We start from the raw sequence: 21,600 nt of genomic DNA on the forward strand, positions 1-21,600 counted from the left end.
GCGCCCGCTGCGCCGGTCGGGGCAGTGCGCGGAGGAGGCCGGGAAGGAGGCGGGAGGAATCGGGGTTCCGCGCGGCGGAGGCCGGGATGGAGGAGAAGCTCAGACGGGTAACGGTCACTGCGCGGGCCGGGCGGCTGCCGACTGACGGTCCCCGCGGGGGGCCCCGCAGAGAGGAGCATGTCCGGCCCGAGTCCGCCCGGGATCGTCCTCCGTCCCCGAGCGCCCCCCCCCCCCCGCCGCCCCCGGCTCCTGGCCCCTGACGCCCCCTGGCCGCTTCCTCGCAGCGCGGCCACGGTGTCCCCCACCAGGCCTTCCCCGCTTCCCCCCCCGACTCCCCACTGTGTGCTACCAGTGGCCCCCCCCCGGGTTTGCCCCCGCTTCCCCCCTAACCGTCACCCCCCCCGTCTCCCCGCTGTGCGCTGCCAATGGCCCCCCCTTCCCGGGGTTTGCCCCCGCTTCCCCCCCCGTCTCCCTGTTGTTCGCTGCCAATGGCCCCCCTACACGAAGTTTGCCCCGCTTCCCCCCCGTCTCCCCGCTGTGTGCTCCCAATGCCCCCCCCGGGTTTGCCCCGCTGCCCCCCACGACTGTCTCCCCGTCTCCCCGCTGTGCGCTGCCAATGCTCCGCCCTGGTGTTTGCCCCTGTTTCCCCCTAGGCTGTCACCCCACCCAGCTCCCCGCTGTGCGCTTCCCAATGCCCTCCCCCGGGGTTTGCCCCCACTTCCCACCAGGCTGTCACCCAACAGCTCCCTGCTCTGTGCCCCCAGCGGACCCCCGGTGTTTGCCCCCACTTCCCCCTAGGCTGTCACCCCTCCATCTCCCTGCTGTGCGCAATGCCCCCCCCCCCCCCGTGTTTGCCCCTGCTTACACCTAGGCTGTCACCCCACCCAGCTCCCCGCTGTGCGCTTCCCAATGCCCTCCCCCGGGGTTTGCCCCCGCTTCCCCCCTGACTGTCACCCCCCCAGCTCCCTGCTGTGCACTGCCAATGCTCCCCCCTGGTGTTTGTCCCCATTTCCCCCTAGGCTGTCATCCCTCCATCTCCCTGCTGTGCGCAATGCCCCCCCCCCGTGTTTGCCCCTGCTTACACCTAGGCTGTCACCCCCCCCCCAGCTCTCTGCTGTGTGCTCTCAATGCCCCCATGGGGTTTGCCTCTACTTCCCCCTAGGCTGTCACCCCCCCAGCTCCCCACTCTGTGCCCCCAACGGCCCTCTCCCGTGTTTGCCCCCTCTTCACCCGAGGCTGTCATCTCCCAGCTCCCCGCTGTCTGCTCTCAATGGCCCCCAGGGTTTGCCTTTGCTTCCCCACAGTCCATGCCCCCCAGCTCCTCTCTATGTGCTCCTAATGCTGCTCCCCCCCCCCCCCCCCGGTGTTTGCCCCGGCTTCCCCACAGTTCCCCGCTGTGTGCCCGCATTGGTCCTCGGGCCCATGCCCTGGTTTTGATATATGCTCCCAATGCCTCCCTGTCCCTGCTGTGTGTCCCCAATGGCACCTTCCTGGCCCGTGCCCCTGTCCTCATTGTGTGCCCTCAGTGGACCCCCAGCCTGTGCCCCTGTCCCCTCCATGTGCTCACAATGGGCCTCCCCCCCAGCCCGTGCTCCATCTCCACTCTGTGCCCCTGCCATGGGCCTCCTCTCTTCGGTGTGTGCCATCAAATATGGGCCTCTCCTGCTCCCTGGTGTGTACGCTAAATATTCTCCCCTTGTAGTCTCCCTTGCTCCTAGTGTGTGCCTCAAATCCCCACTGTGTGCCCCAAATCTCCTCAAGACCTCCCTTCTCTCCCCTTTCCTTCCCCCCCACCCCCAAGTGTGCCACAAATATCCATCCATCCTATGGAATGTGGAGGGGTACATTCATAATATATTCTGTATATTACTTACTAATGGGTAGGGTCACTTGGGCTTACTTGAAGCCCCCTGATCCTTCTCAACAATTTTGGGGGATAGGAACTCTGTAGCTTATGGGCTGTGTTTAACTAGACACTGTGCTTTGCACAAAAGTTTGCAGAGAAATAGATATGTGCTCAGGAAGAACAGGGGATGCAGATTCCACATCCCACTTCAGTAGCACAGGCTGGTGTACACCTATGTTATCCTAGATAGTGCTTTCCTGTCTCCTGTTTGTATGGAGTATTAAACCAAAAACCCTTCTTTCTTATTATGGTTGTAACCAGAAGAAAGGAAGGGGAATGTTTAAAACAAAGCAAAGTCCCATTAAAAAAGTAGTCAGCTCTAATTTAGTGTGCCTTAAATGATGTCTGGGCTGGTAGCCTTGGTAGGTTTAAGGTACTGTACTATTAAGATAGTGTTATACCAATAAAATAAAAACCAGCATGATCTTATTAAAGGGGGAAAGGCAAAATGCCACATTTATTGTGAATACAGAAAGAATCATAGCAAGCAGTTAGTTATAGCTATAACATTCCATTCAATTTCATATTTATTCACACATTCATTCATACACACACAGGGAGACAGGTTCTGCAAGGTTGTTATCATAGTTACCAGCCTTAGAGTTGCTCATGCCAAGCCACTGACCAGGTGGCCTGGACACGAGGAGGGAGCAGGGCCTTGTTAGATGCACATCTGATGCTCCTGGAAGTTGGTTTGCAGAATCAGACCCCAAAGTTCTCACTTTCTAGAGTCCATTTTTATAGGAATTTATTCCTATGCCAGTCTATGGGAATTGCTTCATCATGCTGTTGCTGAATTAATCAGCAGATGGCACATTTCTGACGGCTCCCTGTTGTTCTTCGGTTCTCCCATCCTTGAGGCTGTTGGGTGGATTCCAGTCTGCCGTCCGGGGGTCCTCTGATTATTTCCACTTGATGCCTTCTTCGGCCGATGGACACTAGATTCTTAGGCTAGCAACTCCCTGATCATTCAGTTACTATCCACACCAAGCATCCATCCTCTATCTCTGTTTTAATCACAATTGTTAACAAAGCGAGATAAATACAACAAAAGGGCGGGGAGTCTCTGTGTGCTGTTTCTATTGTTACAAAGTATTGCTTTGAGAACAGACTCTGTCTTAGGATGTACTAACACAATTAGCAGCTTGCAAGTTTCACAAAGAGAGGGAGAGAAACAGTAAAAACAAGAGACCAAAAACCAAGAGACCTCTTAATTAGTAATACCCTGGAATTTAAACTATGGGGAATCAAAATTATTTGTGATTTTTAATACAGAACTTCTTTAATATGATCCAACAATAGATCTTATGTGTCAGAAAATTGTGATTTGCTGATGTAAAGCTGCCTGCAGTGACTCTAAACCAGGAGTACCAGCCTCAGGGCAGACTGTTTTTGAAGCAGGGCACAAACACCAAATTGGCTGAGAGTTCTATAATTAGATAACACCAACCAATTATCAAGTATAAGCTCCTCAGATGCTATACAGCCTTAACATGCAGTCACAGACAGTCCCCTTGGGCACTGTCTTGACATCCAAGTAAGCTTACCTTTGTGATAGATGGTTCCTTACACCAAGAATCACAGCGATATTCAGGTTACACCCAGTCTCAAAGGATCAGTTACTTACCCCTCGTCATCCAAGACCCTTAGATCTTACACCAAAGATGATGCTTGTAGCCAATTTTATAATAAACTGTAGAAAATATATTAAGTAGGAAAAGGAAATGAGTTATTTATAAAATTAAAGCAGGTGAACATACACATCCAGATGAGTTACAGTCTTAAGTTTCCAAAGATAATAGAAGCTTCTCTATTCAGCAAGTTCTATATGTCCTTTAGGACCCTGGGGAATCCGCAGACTATATCTAAAGGGTCTGCAAAAGGTGACTATGAAAATAAAGCAGCAAAGAGTCCTGTGGCACCTTATAGACTAACAGACATATTGGAGCATAAGCTTTCGTGGGTGAATACCCGATGAAATGCATCCAATGAAGTGGGTATTCACGCACGAAAGCTTATGCTCCAATACGTCTGTTAGTCTATAAGGTGCCACAGGACTCTTAGTCTGGGTCTGTAAAAGCAGCAAACACGGCTACCCCTCTGATACTATGAAAATAAAGTTTCAATCAAAAGTATGTGAATCCTCCACATGCATGTCAAAACCTGGAAGTGTTGTCAGTACCATAGAAGCCCACTGTTTAGCACCCTTTCTCACACTACGTCAAATGCTGTGCCAAGCACACGCAACATTTATAGTTGAATTCTGTTCGGTCGGTTTTCAGTCTAAGACTTCTATGATAGAGGTCCACGAATTACAGGTTGAATTTCGAAAGGGGTCTACATCTCCATTCAAAATTTTTTAGGGGTCCACAAATAAAAATATGTTGAAAAGTACTGCTTTAGGGCTAACCCAGGCTAAGAGGCTGTGGACCTCTGGTTTATGCGTAGAAAACTTTGCCCTTCAGACCTTAAGCAGCATAGAGATCCAGTTCCTTCTTGTTAGGTGTCTTTCTCCCCCTCCTCCATAGTGCTCTGAGCTGCAGACTCAGCTGATCGGCGGAATCCACTTGCATGGCTTGTCTTTAAAATGAGGGGGACAGAACAACCAACGTCTTTTGTCCTCTTTAATGTCCCACAATAGTCCATCGGTAGGATGTAGGGCAGGATGTAACACCTTCTGTGGGAAACCAGCACTTCACACTGGTTAATGTCTTTCTACTATCTGGTGATTTACAGTCAGAGAGGCTCACAATACAAATGCTCAAATATTACAATATGGGATACAGATGTTATAAATGAAATTAATGCAGGCAGCAACTCACAGGCATTCAATAAAGTCTAAACACATTCTTATAATTCTTGTAAACAATACTAACCCATATACGTAGCTGGATTCAGTCTGGCTCATCTTTGTCAGTGTTCCATTGAGACTTATGGGGACTTTGTCAGGAGCTAGCACTGGGTTTGCCAGCATCACATTATGTTGTGCCAGGTTCCTGTCAGGAAGATGCATTCCATCGTGTGTCGATGGACCCCTGGAACTTTTGTAATATTTCACTACAATAAAACGTCATTGCTGTACATTTCCAGGAGGTCTGGCTTTTCCCCCAGGGCTATAACCTTGCTTTCTCCAGTATGATTTAGGATGAAGGCCACTGATTAAGTGAGAGGTACAAAGCTCAAGGTCAATATTCTACTCTGGTGGGAGTGCAGAAAAAAGAGTGTGCCTTTTGAACTCTCCAAGTTCTGCTTGGTCTGTTGAGGTGAACAAGGGTGATATGAAAATGGGTTTTAGATTTCATAAAGATATTTTGAAATGACTTTTTAAAATCTCACACTTCCTTCCAAGGATTTTGTTTATGAAGTGTCTAGTTCATGCTGCGGTGTTCATGTGGTTTGTTTGTAACCTGAAATCACTGCTGATGTTAAGTCTCTCATTTTCTGGGCTTTTTTTCTGTGGATTCATACCACATTTAAATTCAATATAAAACCATTTCAGGCTAACCTGACAGGAAGAATAGTTCAGTGATTAGGGCACTACTTTGAGATCTGGGAGACCTAGGTTCAAATCCCTACTCTGCCACAGACTTCCTATATGACCTTGGGCACATCAGTTAGACCCCTGATCCTTAAAGGTATTTAGGGTCCTAATGTCCCTGGGGGAAGTTTGAGGATCTGGTCCTTTGTTAAAATGGGAATAATAACATCCCCCTATTTCACAGGGCTGTTGAGAGGGTAAATACATTAAACATTGTGGGAGGCTGAGATACTATGGCAACAGGAGCCGCAGTGTGTTCTGTCTTTGTCTGGCTAGAGCAGATCAGCCAAACAGCTTCTAATCAAGGCTACAGTTGAATTCTGAAGAAAAACTATATTTAACACCACTTGCTGGCAAGGTAACTGGGTTGCCTAAAAGCCAATTATGGTTTTAAAAAATTTCTTTAAATATAAATTAAAGAACTGCATTCAACCACAATGTACCTTCGAAACTGTTTAGGCTTATCTGTGTTAGCATGCCAAACAGTTTTGTATAGTATTGGAAATTCCAGACTGTTAGATTTTACCAGATGTTGTCTACTATTTCATTGTCTTGAGAGTGTTGTCCTGAAATCTTATCCCACTTTGCATGTGAGCTTTATGTGCTCCTTCATGGTTGCAAAGGGTGGCATGGATAAGCATTCATGCCGTGCTCCCCATCAGTACCCGGCCAGGGCCAGGGAAGCTAATGATCCAATCAGCAGACTAAATTTGGGGATGAACCCTGTGCTTCCAGTCTACATTTGTGCTTCTACCATTGCTACAACCAACGGTAGTGCAACAATGGAAGATCCTCCTCAAAAAGTATAGTGTAGACAAAACCCCGCAGACAGGAGTAAGAATTGTGGTTGATGGCTCTACATTCTAGTCTCTTGCCTGATATTTAATTCCAGTTCCTTAAATTAAACCATTTACCTTTTTTACTCCCACTTTCCTGGCAGGTTACTTTATGGCTTAAAAGGACATTTGGGGATCAACCCATTCCACAGTACGAAGTGAATTCACGGACTGTTGATATTTTATATGAACTTGCGGAATGCAATGAAACCAGAGACAGGGATGTCTCCCTCGTGATAGATGACATGAAACAGAAGACTGCTGAATATGAGTCAGAAGGTGAGTGTGGAGCTTCAAACTCCAGTTACAGTAAAAACGCCTTTTTCTAAGTGACACTATAGGGTTTGGGTTTCTATTTTCTATTCACTGTAATATCTTATAAAAAGTGTAAAAAAGTAGCAATAGGCAAGGGTTTTCCTGAAATCCAGCTATATATTGTCATACACTGCGTACACAAATACTTTTCTCCCAAAAGTGACATCAGATTGGCCCACAACAGTTTCTTAAATCAACTTGAGCAGGCTGTAAAGACTGACAAGCAGCTTAGCTGCTAAACTTCCTACACTGCTAAGCTAGATGGCACAGCACGGAAATAGTGATACTATATGTGCAAGGGTGGGGGTCAGGGATAGTGTTGATCTCAAGTGTCTGAGCCAATGCTAATCTCTAACTAAGGGAAGCAATTTAGGATTCTGAAACAGCAGCGATGTTATTTAGCAACTCCTTAGCTAATCATAGGGCGTGAGCACTGGATAAAATGGAGAACAGCGATCAGTATTTCTCGAGCAGCTCAGGCCACCGTAATCATTTTTATTTTAACATTTCATATACTAATAAAAAATCACTTGCAAGGTTTTAATTAGGTAGGATTCTATAAGTTTACGATATCATAAGAATTCCGATACTGTATGCAGGAGAATTTCTTTCTTCTTTCCTAATCGCTCCCAAAAATGTGTTTTTTTTGTTTTCCCCTGTGTAGTCTCCCAATGAATCATAGAATCATAGGACTGGAAGGGATCCTCGAGAGGTCATCTAGTCCAGTCCCCTATGCTCATGGCGGGATTAAGTATTATTTAGACCATCCCTGACTGGTGTTTGTCTAACCTGCTCTTAAAAATTTCCAATTATGGAGATTCCACAACCTCCCTAGGCAATTTATTCCAGTGCTTACAATTACCTTGACAATTAGGAAGTTTTTCCTAATGTCCAACCTAGCTTCTTGTCTATCCTCAGAGGTTAACAAGAGCAATTTACCTCCCACCTCCTTGTAACAACTTTTTTTGTACTTGAAAACTATTATCATGTCTCCTCTGTCTTTTCTTCTCCAGAGTAAACAAATCCAATCTTTTCAATCTTCCCTCATAGGTCATACTTTCTAAACCTTTAATCATTTTTGTTGCTCTTCCCTAGACTTCTCCAGTTTGTCCACATCTTTCCTGAAATGTGATGTCCATAACTGGACACAGTATTCCAGTTGAGGCCTAAACAGCAAGGAATAGAGCGGAGTTACTTCTTGTGTCTTGCTTACAACACTCCTGCTAATACATCCCAGAATGACGTTTTCTTTTTTTGCAACAGTGTTACATTCCTCACAGATATTTAGTTTGGGATCCACAGTGACCCCCAGATCCCTTTCTGCAATACTCTTTCCTAGGCAGTCTTTTCCCATTTTGTATGTGTGCAACTGATTGTTCCTTCCTAAGTGGAGTACTTTGCATTTGTCGTTATTGAATTTCATCCTATTTACTTCTAGTTTGTCCAGATCATTTTGAATTTTAATCCTATCTTCCAAAGCAATTACAACCGTACACAGTTTGGTATCATTCGCAAACTTTATAACTGTGCTCTCTATGCCATTATCTAAATCACTGATGAAGATATTGAACAGAACCAGACCCAGAACTGATCCCTGCGGGACCCCACTTGATATGCCCCTCCAGCCTGACTGTGAACCACTGATAACTACTCTCTGAGATCGGTTTTACAACCAGTTATGCACCCACCTTATAATAGCTCCATCCTTAGTTTGTTCACGAGAAGGTCATGCAAGACAGAATCAAAAGCCTTATTAAAGTCAAGATATACCACATCTACCACTTCCCTTCCCACCCCGCCCATCCAGAAGGTTTGTTACCCTGTCAATGAAAGCTATTATGTTCAACTTGTTCTTGACAAATCTATGGTGACTGTTACTTATCACCTTATTATCTTCTAGGTGTTTGCAAGTTGATTGCTTAATTATTTGCTCCATTAACTTTTTGGTATCAGAGGGGTAGCCGTGTTAGTCTGGATCTGTAAAAACGGCAAAGAATCCTGTGGCACCTTATAGACTAACAGATGTATTGGAGCGTAAGCTTCCGTGGGTGAATACCCACTTCGTCAGATGCATGCTTATGCTCCAATATGTCCGTTAGCCTATAAGGTGCCACAGGACTCTTTGCTGCATTATCTTTCTGGATACTGAAGTTAAGATGACTGGTCTGTAATTCCCTAGGTTGTTTGTATTTCCCTTTTTATAGATTGGCACTATATTTGCCCTTTTCCAGTCCTCTGAAATCTCTCCTTTCTTCCATGACTTTTCAAAGATAATTGCTAATGGCTCAGATATCTCCTTTAGTATTCTAGGATGCATTTCTTTGTGACTTGAAGACATCTATCTTGTCTAAGTAATTTTTAACTTTTTCTTTCCCTATTTTAACCTCTGATCCCACCTCATTTTCACCGTCATTCACTATGTTAGACATCCACTTGCTACTAACCTTTTTGGTGAAAACTGATACAAAAAAAGTCATTTAGCACTTCTGCTATTTCCACATTTTCTGTTATCGCCCGTGCTGCACCCTCCCCTCCCCCCCAATTGAGTAATGGGCCTAACCTGTCCTTGGTCTTCCTCTTGCTTCAGGGATTCTCAAACTTTACTGCATCGCCACCCCCTTCTGACAACAAAGTTACTTTATGACCCAGGGTGGGAGAAGGGGCCGCAGCCTGAGTCCCACCCCAGGTGGGGGTGGAGCTCAGGCTTCAGCCCTGGGTCCCAGCAAGTCTAATGCTGCCCCTGGTGACCCCATTAAAATGGGATGGCGACACACTTTGGGGTCCCGATGCACAGTTTGAGAACGGCTGTAAATGCATTTGTAGAATGTTTTTGTGTTATCCTTTATGTTGCTAGCTAGTTCAATCTTGTTTTGTGCCTTGGCCTTTCTAATTTTGTCCCTACATACTTGTGTTATTTGTTTATATCCATCCTGTGTAATTTGACCTAGTTTTCACTTTTTGTAGGACTCTGTTTAAGATCCATCCAATAAATTGTTTATGTTTACAAAATGGAGCACAGCACATTGAACCTTAAACTGTGTCTTTTGTGTCTGATTAGAGCACCTTGAAGCAGAGACTGTGTATTCTAAATGTGTACAGTCCCATGCACACCTGTGATGAATATTAAATGAAGGTAACTATTTGGTTTTTCAGTCAACTATCTACAGGATCTTCTCATGGAGAGTGTGAATCTTTCCTTCAACAGTCTCTCTAGGGCAGGCACCAGCTATCTGAACGCATTGGTAGATAGTGCAATGGCGCTTGAAACAAAGGACACTTCCCTAGCAAGGTAATTCTTCCACAGTTTGCTGAAGTCTGGGTCAATGGTGTCCAACCTTCTCAGCTTGAGACCACAGTCAGTACTCTGGGGCCAGCTTTCTGCCCTGTGCCACTCATGCAGCACAAAGGGAGTGGAAAGCACCTGCAATTCTGGGGTGGGGGAGTGTGTAGAGACGAAATGGCCATCTCCTACTCCTCCCTCCTTATACTTCCTGTGGCAGGTCAGGGGTGAGGAGAGGGAGTAGTTGAAGGATGCTGCACTCCAGCTATCCCCTGCTGGAATATGGTCCCTCCCTGGGGGCTCTTATGCTAGCTGGCACAATTTACAGCAGCTCCCAGACTACTCTAACCTGGACTCAGCAAAAGAATCAGGGAGCTGTAACTGGCTGCTCATTCCCAGCTTCTCCTCTTTTTCCCCTCTCTTGGGCTGCTCTGAGTCAGTGTGTGGAGGTGGGAGCCATCCTTTGCTAGCCACTCCCATAGGCACAGAGGGAGCCAGTCTAGCTGCTGTCATGCTCTTCCTGGGGCCCCCAGAGCCAGCAAAGAAGCAGGCAATGGAGTAGTCAATGTTACTCTCACCTCCTACTCCTGTGGTGCAGCAGGTGGCCAGCAGGGGCGCTGCTGAGCGCTTGCAGCAGGGAAGGACCCATAGCTGCTCCCTGGGCAGCTGCAGTGTTTGGCTGATTCAGAGGCTTCTGAAGAATTGCAGGGTGTGGTTTCAGGGGTTGCATTTTCAATTCATAATTAAATAGACTTTTCCTTAATGTAGTCATCCTCAAGAGCCATGGGTTGGACACCTCATTATTTCAAATCTGATTCCCTAAAACCTGCCCGGGTCTGCCCAGCCCTTCATCCTTTTGGAGAGATTTAAATTGAGTATTTGGCTGTGTACCCTGCGTAGATTTCTCAGGTGAAACCATACAAAAATGAGGTTCAGTCTGGCTCCCTTAATAAAAGTAGGGGTTTTCCATGTGCCTTTAGCTAAAATGTCCCTTTCTGCCTCTGTTCCTCTCCTTCCTACTCCAGCTGTTGTGCAGTGGGGTGTGCTCAGGCTGCATGCCATCATCTGTCCCAGAAGTGGTTGCAGTTCAGTTAGTGCATGTTTATAGCTTGTGAAATGCTTCATGATAAAAGGAGCTGTATACATGTGTATTGCATAGCAATTAAAATGTTAAGCTATTTTGAATTTTATGTACATTGTCAAACACTGGCTTAGAGAAGTTCTTAGCTATTTGGATTGTAAGATAGTATAGAGAGACCTATCAGATTTGCCATGATTTGAGAAAAGTTTATGGGAAGTGTGAAAGAAAATAAGTGATTATATAACCCTGAGCTTCAGCAGAGTTGACTTCTAAAGAGATCAATGAAATCTCTTGTTTCATTAGCTTCATCTCCGCTATCAATGATTTGACCTCAGATTTACATGCGACAGAATCGAGAAACAGAGAAATGGAGCTTGAATTGACCAGCCTTAGGAAAAAGCTAACTGCAGCTCTGGTGCTGGAAAAACATCTCAAAGAGTGAGTAGTGGGGGAAAAAGGGAAAGAGCTGAATGGGGTTTGCTGGTCCCCTGTTCTCAGCAACTTTATTGTCTATGAACAGTAACCAGGATATCTGAACATTCAGTTCAATATTGCTCTACTTCACCGCAATTTAAACCACTAGTCAAGGTCCTTGCAGCAAATTTACTTCAAATAGTCAAAAAAGGTTTAAAAATCCCAAGCCTACAATGATGTAATTAAATATTATGGGTTGAATAGTGCTCATAAGTACGTGCCTGCATCTCCCATTTATTGCTTTGTGCACAGGTTCAAAGTGAGCATATTTTTCTGAGCATGAGCAGTGTTGTTTAGTGGTAAAAATAAAGGACTGGGTTAGAACAAAAAAGATTCCCAAGAAGATTCTTCTTTAACCAAAAGATTATCAAATTCCACTAAGTCTACCAGCGACCTCACCATGCAGATTTAATTTACATTGAAGTGCTTGGATACTACAGTGAGGGGCACTACAGTAAACTCTAACTATTGTGGCACTGAGAGCAGCAGCAGCATAGCTCATGTTGTAGAACTAGCATTCCTGTGTACTTGTCCCAGCTCTGCCATTACTGCACTGCGTGATTTTAGTTAAGTCACTTAACAGTTGTATTCCCAAGTTCTCCACTAACTAATCTAGTATAGTGACCCACCAGGCGGTTGTTAGAGTTTTCATGCAGATGCCCTGCTATCAGTAGGCATATCCTAGGGTCTTGGGAATCTTTGGGGTATCTGTGCACATGGAAATCTCATCCCACCAATAGACTGGTGGAGAGACTGAGTGCAACTCCGTTTTCTGCTTCACTTTGTCCTTCCTGTGGGTATTTACTTGAGAGCGTTAATTTGGCTGAAGGTTAGTAAGCCACATATATTCACCATAATTTTCTTCTTAAAGGGACCTTAAAAAAACAGAAGAACATCTGGCAACGGAAAAAGCCAAAGCCGACAGCCGAACCCAGAACATGAAGTTCCTGAAGGATAAATCTGAGGACTTTAAATTCAGGATCAAGGCTGCAGAGGTTGATGATAAAAGTCTTCTACCAGTATTCTTAAAGGAATATGTGATTATGTCAAAGTCGGCCTCAAAATGTATGGTTTCACTACTAGTTAGAGACATATTGGGAGCTTCTTAGCCTCCCAGAGGGGGAATCTATTACAGCTGACACTTGGAAATAAAGTATGGTTGGTCCCTGAAGGGAATCGGTTGTAACTGATCCCCAGTCACCTTTCCTGCAGAGCTGGGGATAAGTGGATGGATGTTAAAAGGTAACAGAGGCCTTAGGGGTTGAATGTGTCCCCTGCTGGAGTGGGGTGGCAAGTAGTTGCCCCAATATTTTAAAGTTAGGGAAGTTCCTGCTAATCATATATAAGGCTATGATTTTGTCATACAAATATTTAGTCATTTCACAACAGGAGGCGGGTAGGAGGAACCATACTCACAGAAAGGTTACTGTCTGGGGGTGTGGGGGTTGAAGAATGAGCTCACCCCACAATGGTGGCTTTATTAAATTGACTTTAATGATTACCATGAACACTGCTGTGCCAAAAATATAGCCTTAGTTGTATACTGGGAGGACAAATGCAAATACTTAAGCAAGTATGTAGCTTTTTACTCACATGAATTGTCCAATTAAAGTCAAAGTTACACGTGGGCTTTAAGTGTTGGAGGACTGGGACCTTAAAGCAACAGTTACACGTGAGTAAATTCAGGTCCCCCATTACTCTTATTCAACAGAAAAATAGCTGTTTTTTTCCAGTGTTCCTTGATACAGAATCATAGATTCAGGTTGGAAGAGACCTCAGGAGGTCATCTAATCCAACCCCCTGCTCAAAGCAGGAACCTTCATAAATTTGCGGAACCTTCATAAATTTAAAAACGTATAAGCATGGATTATAGTTGGAATTACTCTTCACATTTTTCTATACAGATGATATCAGAGAGCATGTTCTCTTCCAGTGTCATGATTTTGGTAGTCGTACAGTGTAACGTGCATTGCATATTGGTTACTTGACTGATTCTGAAACCCAATGTTGGACTAGTTAAGCACTATATGAGAAATAAAGTTTCCCAACCCCCTTATGATGCAAGTAAGGGTGAGTGTTACAGGCTACTTTGACAGAATAACTATGTACGATAGTCTGGCAATTTTGAGGGATAAGTGTTCTATTAGTATGATGACATTTTACTAGGTAAACCTACTCATGTCCTCTCTGAATGCTCTAGTCATGCTGGTTTTCTAGTAGGTATATTGCTGTTTATGCATGTTGCATTAGCCACTGACTCCACAGTTAAAGTTGCTTGGAGATTAGCACTTAAAACAGACCTAAATTCCTGCTATAGTTAACTTTTTTTTCTTTTTGCCTGCTTATGTTAAAATACAAGTAAGCATCAAAATATCTCTATGCATTTTCTGTTTAAATTTTTGTGATGAATAATGTATTGTACACTGTCTGTTCAGTAGAGGAGCAGGGTGTGCTGTACAAATTGTGAACTGTTTTTTTCTCTTGTAGGAACAGCTTTCGGCAAGCGGGATGGATCCTTCCTTGACACATCAGTCATTAGTGAGCCTCTCAGAGGTGGGTGTGTTGTGACAAGAGGGGCATTTCTGAAGTGGTGCATGTGAATCAGCATTTGTTTGGATAGTTTAAGGAAATAACATTTCTCCATATGGATACTTGAGTACATGTGTACGGTAGGGATGGGCCCAAACCAACATCCCACATACAAATGCCTCTGATGTGTGGGGGTGTCCAAAATCTAATCTGTGATCCAAATTTTACATCCTGAGGCCACCTCCAGTTTTATGTGAATATAACATTTTTGGATATAATTGTGACTACATAAGACAATAATGGTGTAATTTGTTAAAGGGACACTGTCACAATACTTTCATTTTTTAAAAACATGTTTTCTGTGTTTCTAATTGTGGATTGTCCAGCTCTTTGCTGCTGCACATGATGTCTGTCTGAGTGTGTTCTTTCTACTGTCACAACACTAATATCACCCTGTTACCATAACCGAGAGAATTCCAAACTTGAAATGTGCTTTTTGCCAGTTATGTTGTTTTATTTCTTGCTTGTTAGTTAGTTTGAATGATGAGTATAGCCTAGTCAGTTTCACTTTGTGGATGTCATGAACTAGCATTGTTTGGCAGTATTTGGATTGCAAAATGTTGCAGGAGAAATGCTGGTTGAAAAATGTTCCCATTGAAATCTTAAATTTAAAAAAATCATAGAAACTTCTATGTAGGTCTTGGTTTTGTAAAACTTTTGTTTTCTCATAGAGCCTAAATATGGGGGCAAGTTTGACTTGACAGTGTTTTTATCTGTTTTGCAGAGTGCAGAACAAATGTTTGGGGTGGAGGGGTTGTAAATTACTGCATCATAATGCATCATGGGTTTATCTTTGACTTTTAAATAGCTTTAGTGCTGGTGAAAGTTGCTTGATCAGTAACAGTCAAGAGTTAACTCTTTCCTTTGTGCACTGAATGGGTACAGCACCAAAAGTGGCGGTGGAAGGTTCCCCACACTTTCCCACCTATGTGGCTCAGCCCTGTTCTGTCAGGGCAGCCTCTAGGTGTTAGTGTGTAACTCATTTCTTCATGATCTATTCAGTCTTGGCCTGTGCTGAGATCACCAGCAAGGGTCTCAGGTAGTACCCATTGCGAAGGTGTTTTTCTGTGACGTGGACACCTGTCCACTGGGTTCTACATTGAGATCAACACCTCAATTCACACAGACCAGCGAACAGCCATCAAATGGTACACTGTGTTTAAAGACCTTGTATTTTTTCATAAGGGTAATACAAAAATTTGCATTTTTACTTCAATATAAAACTTAACTGGATTTGACTAAATAAAATTGTTGGAATATTAAATCCTGGGAAGAGTTATAGATCCTTAATCAGAATTACAGCAACAATGGGCTCCCTTAAAATCTATACAGAATAAAACATTTGGAAATTCATAAATGCTTTGTTTTACCGATTTGCATCACTTATACCAAATTAGATTGCAGAAATATAACCTGGTGCTTTGCTGTGTTCACAGAAACTGACTGAACTAAAGCAACAGACTGTGCCTTTGAAGAAGAAACTGGAGTCCTATTTAGACTTAACTCCTGTAATTATTTCTTCTTCTACTACTACTATCTTCTAGTATCCTAAACGTTTATGTGCATATATAAGAAAATGGAATAACTTTCTCTTTAGGTGCTATACTTAGGGATTAATTTCACTGTCAAATTAACTTCAGGGGGTGGAGGTTGTGTTTGTAGCTGAAATATTTTATATGTAGACAGACATCAAAATGTAAATAAATTCTGTTGCAATGGAGTTGACAGGCTGACAGTTGTGCTGTGTCTGAACTCTGTGTATGTCCCTTAATGAATTGTCTAGATGAAGGATTTTGCTTAAACAGAAGGCTGTTTAAATAGTTTCAATAGATAGATTTTGCTCTTTCCTACCATAATGCATGGGAATCGAACTCAAATAAACTGGTTGGATAAGCTAGGCATCAGGTGAATTATCTGGAAAAGTTGAGAGGAAAACAAAAGTCTATGGCACGGTTATTTTCCAAAGATTATCAATAATTTTAAACGGTATATGCATCAAACTTTGAATCTGCTGGTACATACCACCATTACTGTTACTCATGTATGTAGCCGTATAAATGGTTACAGCATTGTGTAGTAATTGGAGTTCAGTTAAGGGAACCTCTGTAGATAACTGTGCGATTAGAGCCAACAGTAGTTTATAAATCCACAACGTGAGAGGTATCCAAACCCTTGCTTTGTATGAAGTGGACAGGTCACCTGTATGTGTTGGTTGGGGGACAATCTAATTGCAGCACTTGCAGAGCTCCTCTGCAAGTGGATGAAAGAAGCAATTCATGTTCCTTTCTCAAATCAGTGAGGGATTCTCCCTCTTGGACATAAGGAAGATGCTGTAACAATTGGGAGGGTAGCACTGTGATTTATTAAATGAACCTATGTGTCGAGATTCACAATTCTACCTCTCGTATTTATCTGGCCCCATTCTTGTAGTCTCTGGGCGCCTCACAATCTTTAATGTATTTATCCTCACAGCACCCTGTGAGGTAGGGAAGTGCTATTATCCTCTATCCCAGATGGGGAAATGAAGTACAGAGCCATTAAGTGACTTGCCCAAGGTCACATGGGGAATCTGTGCTGGAACAGGGAACTGAATCCAGGTCCTCAGCTAATGCCCTAACAACTAGACTATCCTTCTTGTCTTCACCAACCCGCTCCTTGCCATGAGTTCCCCACTACACACATCCTTGCTGCAGGCCTGACCTTAGATCAGTGGTTCTCAACCTTTCCAGACTACTGGACCCCTTTCAGGAGGCTGATTTGTCTTGCGTACCCCCAAGTTTCACCTCACTTAAAAACTACTGCTTAAAAAATCAGACATAAAAATGAAAAAGTGTCCCAGCACACTATGACTGAAAAATTGCTTCCTTTCAAATTTTTACCATGTAATTATAAACTAAATCGTGATCTCCTCCCCCCCCCCCGGTTGTTAAACACTGATATAGCATACAGAGCAGTATAAACAAGTCATTGTCAATATGAAATTTTAGTTTGTTCTATCTTTGCTAGAGCTTTTCATGTAGCCTTTTGTAAAACTAGGCAAATATCTAAATGAGTTGACACCCTCTGGAAGACCTCTGTGTACCCCCAGGGGTTTGTGTACCCCTGGTTGAGACCCACGGCCTTAGATGACCATTGCTACCCCTGCTACAAAAACAGAAAGCTTCCTGCTGTGTCATTCCTGGGGAAGGGGTGGGGCCTGGCTCTATCCTAGTCCCCAGAGGCAGTTTGCTTTGTTCTGTCAAGGGACTCGAGACACCAAAATTGGCTTTTAATCTTCCCATTTTCCCTATCTTGCTTTCAGTGAATGTGGAAGGCTCGGCCTCCCCTGCCCCTGAGCCTTTGTGCTTCTCTTATCACTGGCTGAGTGCCTGAGATGCTGAGTGGGGCGAAGAGTGTTCCTACAAGCAGGCTATGTGCACATGTGGGCACCTTCCTATCCAGTGTCTGGGCTGCAAACACTGCTGGAAATGTTTAAAGCCAGGCTCTCTTGATCAACAATTTTGCAAATTTCATGGAGATGTTTCTTTTAACATTAGGCCTCATAACAGCTCTTTCAAAATCCATTACATTTGGGGTTTTTCTATCTTTAATTGCAGCACTTTTTGCATCTTGGGGGAATGCATGGAGACCATTTGTTTAGCCCCCACTCCTCTCCTATCCTTTATTAAAATCTTTTGGGTGAGGAGAAACTCTGTGTTTTCAAGCTGAAATAGGACTGTCGCTACTTGCAGTTAACGTGCCATTTTTCTTCCTTTTAGAATCCTTCTCTTGCTCGAGTGAAGATTGAAGAAGCAAAGCGGGAGCTGGTAGGAGCTTTTGTTACTTACAGAGATTTAAATGGACACTGTCACTTCCTGAAAAAAATCATCTAAAACTCCAACGTAGCTGATGGTTAGGTTCGGGTTCATCTGCCTCAGATTCTAATCTTGATGCTCTCCAGAGATAAAGATCTGGGTATAAATGTGGCTCAGATTAGATAGAAGTGATTCTTGTTGATAGGGAGGAACAGATGTTGAGGGAAGGCCCAGCTTTTCAGAGTTCTTTAGATGCCTTATTCTCACTGCAATCAGTGGAAGTTAGTCCCCTAAATAGCTTTGAAGAACTGTGCGGAAGTTTTGCGCCACTTTTCGAGGGTGCTTTTTGCTAAAATGGTTTGCAGTCTCTAGGCCCTTTTGGATACATCACTCGCTGCTCTTGGATTCTCAGAGGGTAGTTGTGGCCTGTAATGCATTTTTTTAATCAGCAGCTGGACAGGAGTAAGGCCATTTCTATATAAAACAGACTGCGCAATGGTCGTCCATGCATTTGTCACCTGCAGGCTTGATTGCTGTTAAATGCTGTGTATATGCTTCCTTTTGAAGTCCACATGGGACTGCAGCTGCCCTCCTCCTGAGTGTCATGGACTAATATATACATAAAACCTGTGCTTTAGTTTTTGCACTAGCTTCCTACCTGCTTCTAGATGCAATTGAAGGTGTTGATAATCATTAAAGCCCTATACAGTCAGGATCACAGTTATGAGACCATCCTTCTCTTTGGACTGTACCACTAGGATCAATGGTGAGGCACTTATTTCATGAATTTGATCCTTCTCCACCACTGGTAGGGCTTTCTCAGGTGAGAGTTTTTTCACCTTAGTAATTTGCTTTGGCAGCCTATCTGTGTCTAGTAATCCTTCCGAGCATGATGGGAAGCCCACCACATATGACTATCATTTGTGCATACGTGTGGAATTTGTATGTTAATCTCAGTAAAACAAGAGTACAAGGTTCTCCAACATTCATGTTCTGTGCATCACATTGTAAGAGATTGTGTCATGGGCTCTCTATTCACCCCCTGTTCACCAGCTGCTTGGTTCTAAAAATGTTGCATTCCAAGGACCATGAGGATCACACAGCATGGACCAGTGGTGTCAGTTTGGAAATAATTACTGTGATTTAGCCTTTTAGGTTCCTGGCGATAAGCTCTCTAGATGTTAGTATAACAAACAAGTTTGTCTTGTTATAGTCCATAAACAATGGATGCTTTATTGGGTTTGATATTTGGAGATTGTCCTGGGAACAATGCAACACTGTCATAATATTTAAGAATACTGTATATCTTTTTGGGTCATCATTTGGATTAGTAATGCTAATTTTGGCTGTTTGTAATGACTCATTTTTCTCTGTTCAAGAGCTGCTAAATGCTATTATATTCTCAACTAACTGTGCTCTGTACTGAGTACTGATAAACATCCCACACGAGTAAGGCTCTTTCAGTCAGCTGGGTTAATGCATACAAATGATGTCCAATGGGGCTGACCGTTAGAGACATATTTGTCTAACAATGATGTAAAAGTTATTTGCATTGCCACTGATTTCTCTTGCTTCTTTCTCCTCTAGAATACTCTTGAGGCTGAGTTCTCCAGTAAAGTGGACATGATGGCATTGTCAGTACCAGAGCCCAGCAAACGCCGATTTACCTAAAGTCACCTGTGTGGGAAAAGGACTGCACTTTTTTTTTTTTTTTTTTTTAAAGACTTTTTGGGTTCCTAAACATGGTGGCGTATTCCACACTGTTGGGGCCTGCAAACTTGCCATTTTTCTGCCAGGCGCACAGATTTTGAGGGTTTCTCATAGCTTTAGTTTTGTAAAAAGTATGTATATTTCTGTTTTCTGTAAGGCTGAATAATAAAAACAAGGCTTCCTTCTCTATGTATTTTTATAAATATGAGCTAAAACTGGTAAATGACCTGCAGATGGCGACCTAATCAGCAAACAAGCAGTTTTATGAATGGTTCAATGTCTGTACCAGGTATCTTCTGCTTTACTAAATTAGATCAACTGGGGAAAAAGGGAGGGAAGGAGGAAGAAGTTGGGGCTTGATAGAAAGCTGTCTGGTTAGTCTTGGTCTCTTCTTCTACCCTATCAGGTTCTGGATCTCTAGTCTTGGAAGGGTCCTCTATTTGGTGAGTCAAGAGAAACTAGACAGTATTCGTTATTACATCTTGTGAGATGAGTCTCCTCACCCAACATCAATCACTTTTCCTTTCTCCTCTTCAAATCCTTTTTAAAAATGAATGTAGAGTTCTAGCTGTTAAGTCAAAGTTTAATTACTTTCCCCACTTTAACATAACTGGTGCCTGCTGCAGACATAGATCGAAGAGACTGACATGGAAGGCACTGAGCATAGTAGTAGGGCACTGACAGTAGTAAGGTCACTATAGCCTATTCAAGCCCTGCAGCCCGCCAACAAGGAGGATGCCTTTTTCGGTGGGATGGATGGCTGCCTGCCATCACCCTGAGCTCAGCGCCTCATTTCATAGAGATCACTTAACAGCCTTTGGCTGGCAACAGCTTTCACTGCTCACCTGGGTTGGATTTGAATCAGTGACCGAGAGCTGAAATCTCTTAATACTGACCTCTTGAGGGTCTCCACTTGCCCTGCAGTCTAATCAAATTAGACTATATCAGAGGGGGGCAAACTACGGCCCGGGGGCCCTTCCCCCACTGTCCCCCCTCCCCTGCAGCTGCGCGGGCAGTGTTCTGGCCTGCCGCTCCTGTTGGGCAGCGTGGCGGGCTCCGGTACGGTAAGGGGGCGGGGAACGGGTTTACACCGAGTTAATGCTTGGTTTCCTTCCTTGTGCTCTTTAGTCCGTTATGATTAATACTAAATCAATGGAAGAAACTCCAGAGAACTTGCTGTAGTTCAACTATGAGGGGAAAAGTGAGAGGGAAAAAAAGATAAAGGTGCCTAATTGACTCCTCTAGTGCTGGGAGCGCCTAAGCTTTTGGCGCATGAAGCCTGAAGAACGTAGAGATACAAGCAACGGCTGAATGAGCAGGCAAACGAGGGGAGAGGAGTTAGTTGCATCCATTAGTCACCACTTTTGCATGCCAATTACTGTCCCCTCCTTCCGCTGCATTCCCCCATTCAATGTACAGTAGGGACTGGGCTTTGCTGGACCTATAGGAGGATCTACTTTCTCCATGACCACCTTCCCACTTGTGCCTACCTGCCGCTTGATACAATACCAGCATGGGATCTAGGGCCACGGTGATCTTGATGGTGTGTGTGATCAGGAGCAGGAGATCTACAGGGCTGGTGTGCTACACTCAGCCTCCTTTGTGATCCTCCCCAAATCTTTCCCTGAGGGGGTGATTTGAAGAAAGCTCCGTGGGTTGAATCTCCATGGGAGTCTTCTGGACCATCTCACCTTTCCGGAGGAGAGGACTGTTGTGGTTTGGCTGTTAAATGGTAATGTTAAATAAACCAGGATTAGGGCCATTTACCCTTGTAGATGCGATTGAAGGTGTTGATAATCATTAAAGCCCTATACAGTCAGGATCACAGTTATGAGACCGTCCTTCTCTTTGGACTGTACCACTAGGATCAATGGTGTGGCACTTATTTCATGAATTTGATCCCTCTTCACCACTGGTAGGGCTTTCTCAGGTGAGAGTTTCTTCACTTCTTTCTAGGCTCAGCTAGCAGGACCTCACTTCACCTCACTTCTTTCTAGGCTCAGTAGGACCTAGAGGCTTCAGGAACATCAATCTACTGGAAACATTGTGGCCGTGGACTAGCTGGGAATAATACTTG

The 21,600-nt window shown here is 44.0% G+C and overlaps 1 protein-coding gene across 2 annotated transcripts; it reads left to right on the plus strand.

Moving 5' to 3' along the window:
- Nucleotides 1-19,712, plus strand: HAUS1 (HAUS augmin like complex subunit 1). 2 transcript variants are annotated; one of them, XM_073343454.2, is made up of 9 exons: nt 1-107; nt 6,385-6,559; nt 9,749-9,884; nt 11,260-11,394; nt 12,302-12,425; nt 13,918-13,983; nt 15,456-15,527; nt 17,778-17,825; nt 19,401-19,712. In XM_073343454.2, exons 1-9 carry the CDS (start codon nt 87-89, stop codon nt 19,482-19,484), a joined length of 861 nt encoding a protein of 286 aa, XP_073199555.2. In that variant the 5' UTR covers nt 1-86; the 3' UTR covers nt 19,485-19,712. The 2 variants fall into 2 exon arrangements, with proteins under 2 accessions (XP_073199555.2, XP_073199556.2); XM_073343455.2 differs by lacking the exon at nt 1-107 and adding an exon at nt 1,358-1,672.
- Nucleotides 19,713-21,600: the final 1,888 nt, after the last annotated feature.

This window comes from Lepidochelys kempii, chromosome 5, assembly GCF_965140285.1.
Source record: "Lepidochelys kempii isolate rLepKem1 chromosome 5, rLepKem1.hap1, whole genome shotgun sequence".
Classification (NCBI taxonomy): Eukaryota; Metazoa; Chordata; order Testudines; family Cheloniidae; genus Lepidochelys; species Lepidochelys kempii.

Excerpts from the sequence above, each read along its gene's own strand:
- HAUS1 (XM_073343454.2), top strand. The coding sequence starts at position 87 with ATGGAGGAGAAGCTCAGACGG. Across the intron at positions 11,395-12,301 it reads CTGGAAAAACATCTCAAAGA|GGACCTTAAAAAAACAGAAG; the intron begins GTGAGTAGTGGG and ends TTCTTCTTAAAG. Across the intron at positions 13,984-15,455 it reads CATTAGTGAGCCTCTCAGAG|AAACTGACTGAACTAAAGCA; the intron begins GTGGGTGTGTTG and ends CTGTGTTCACAG.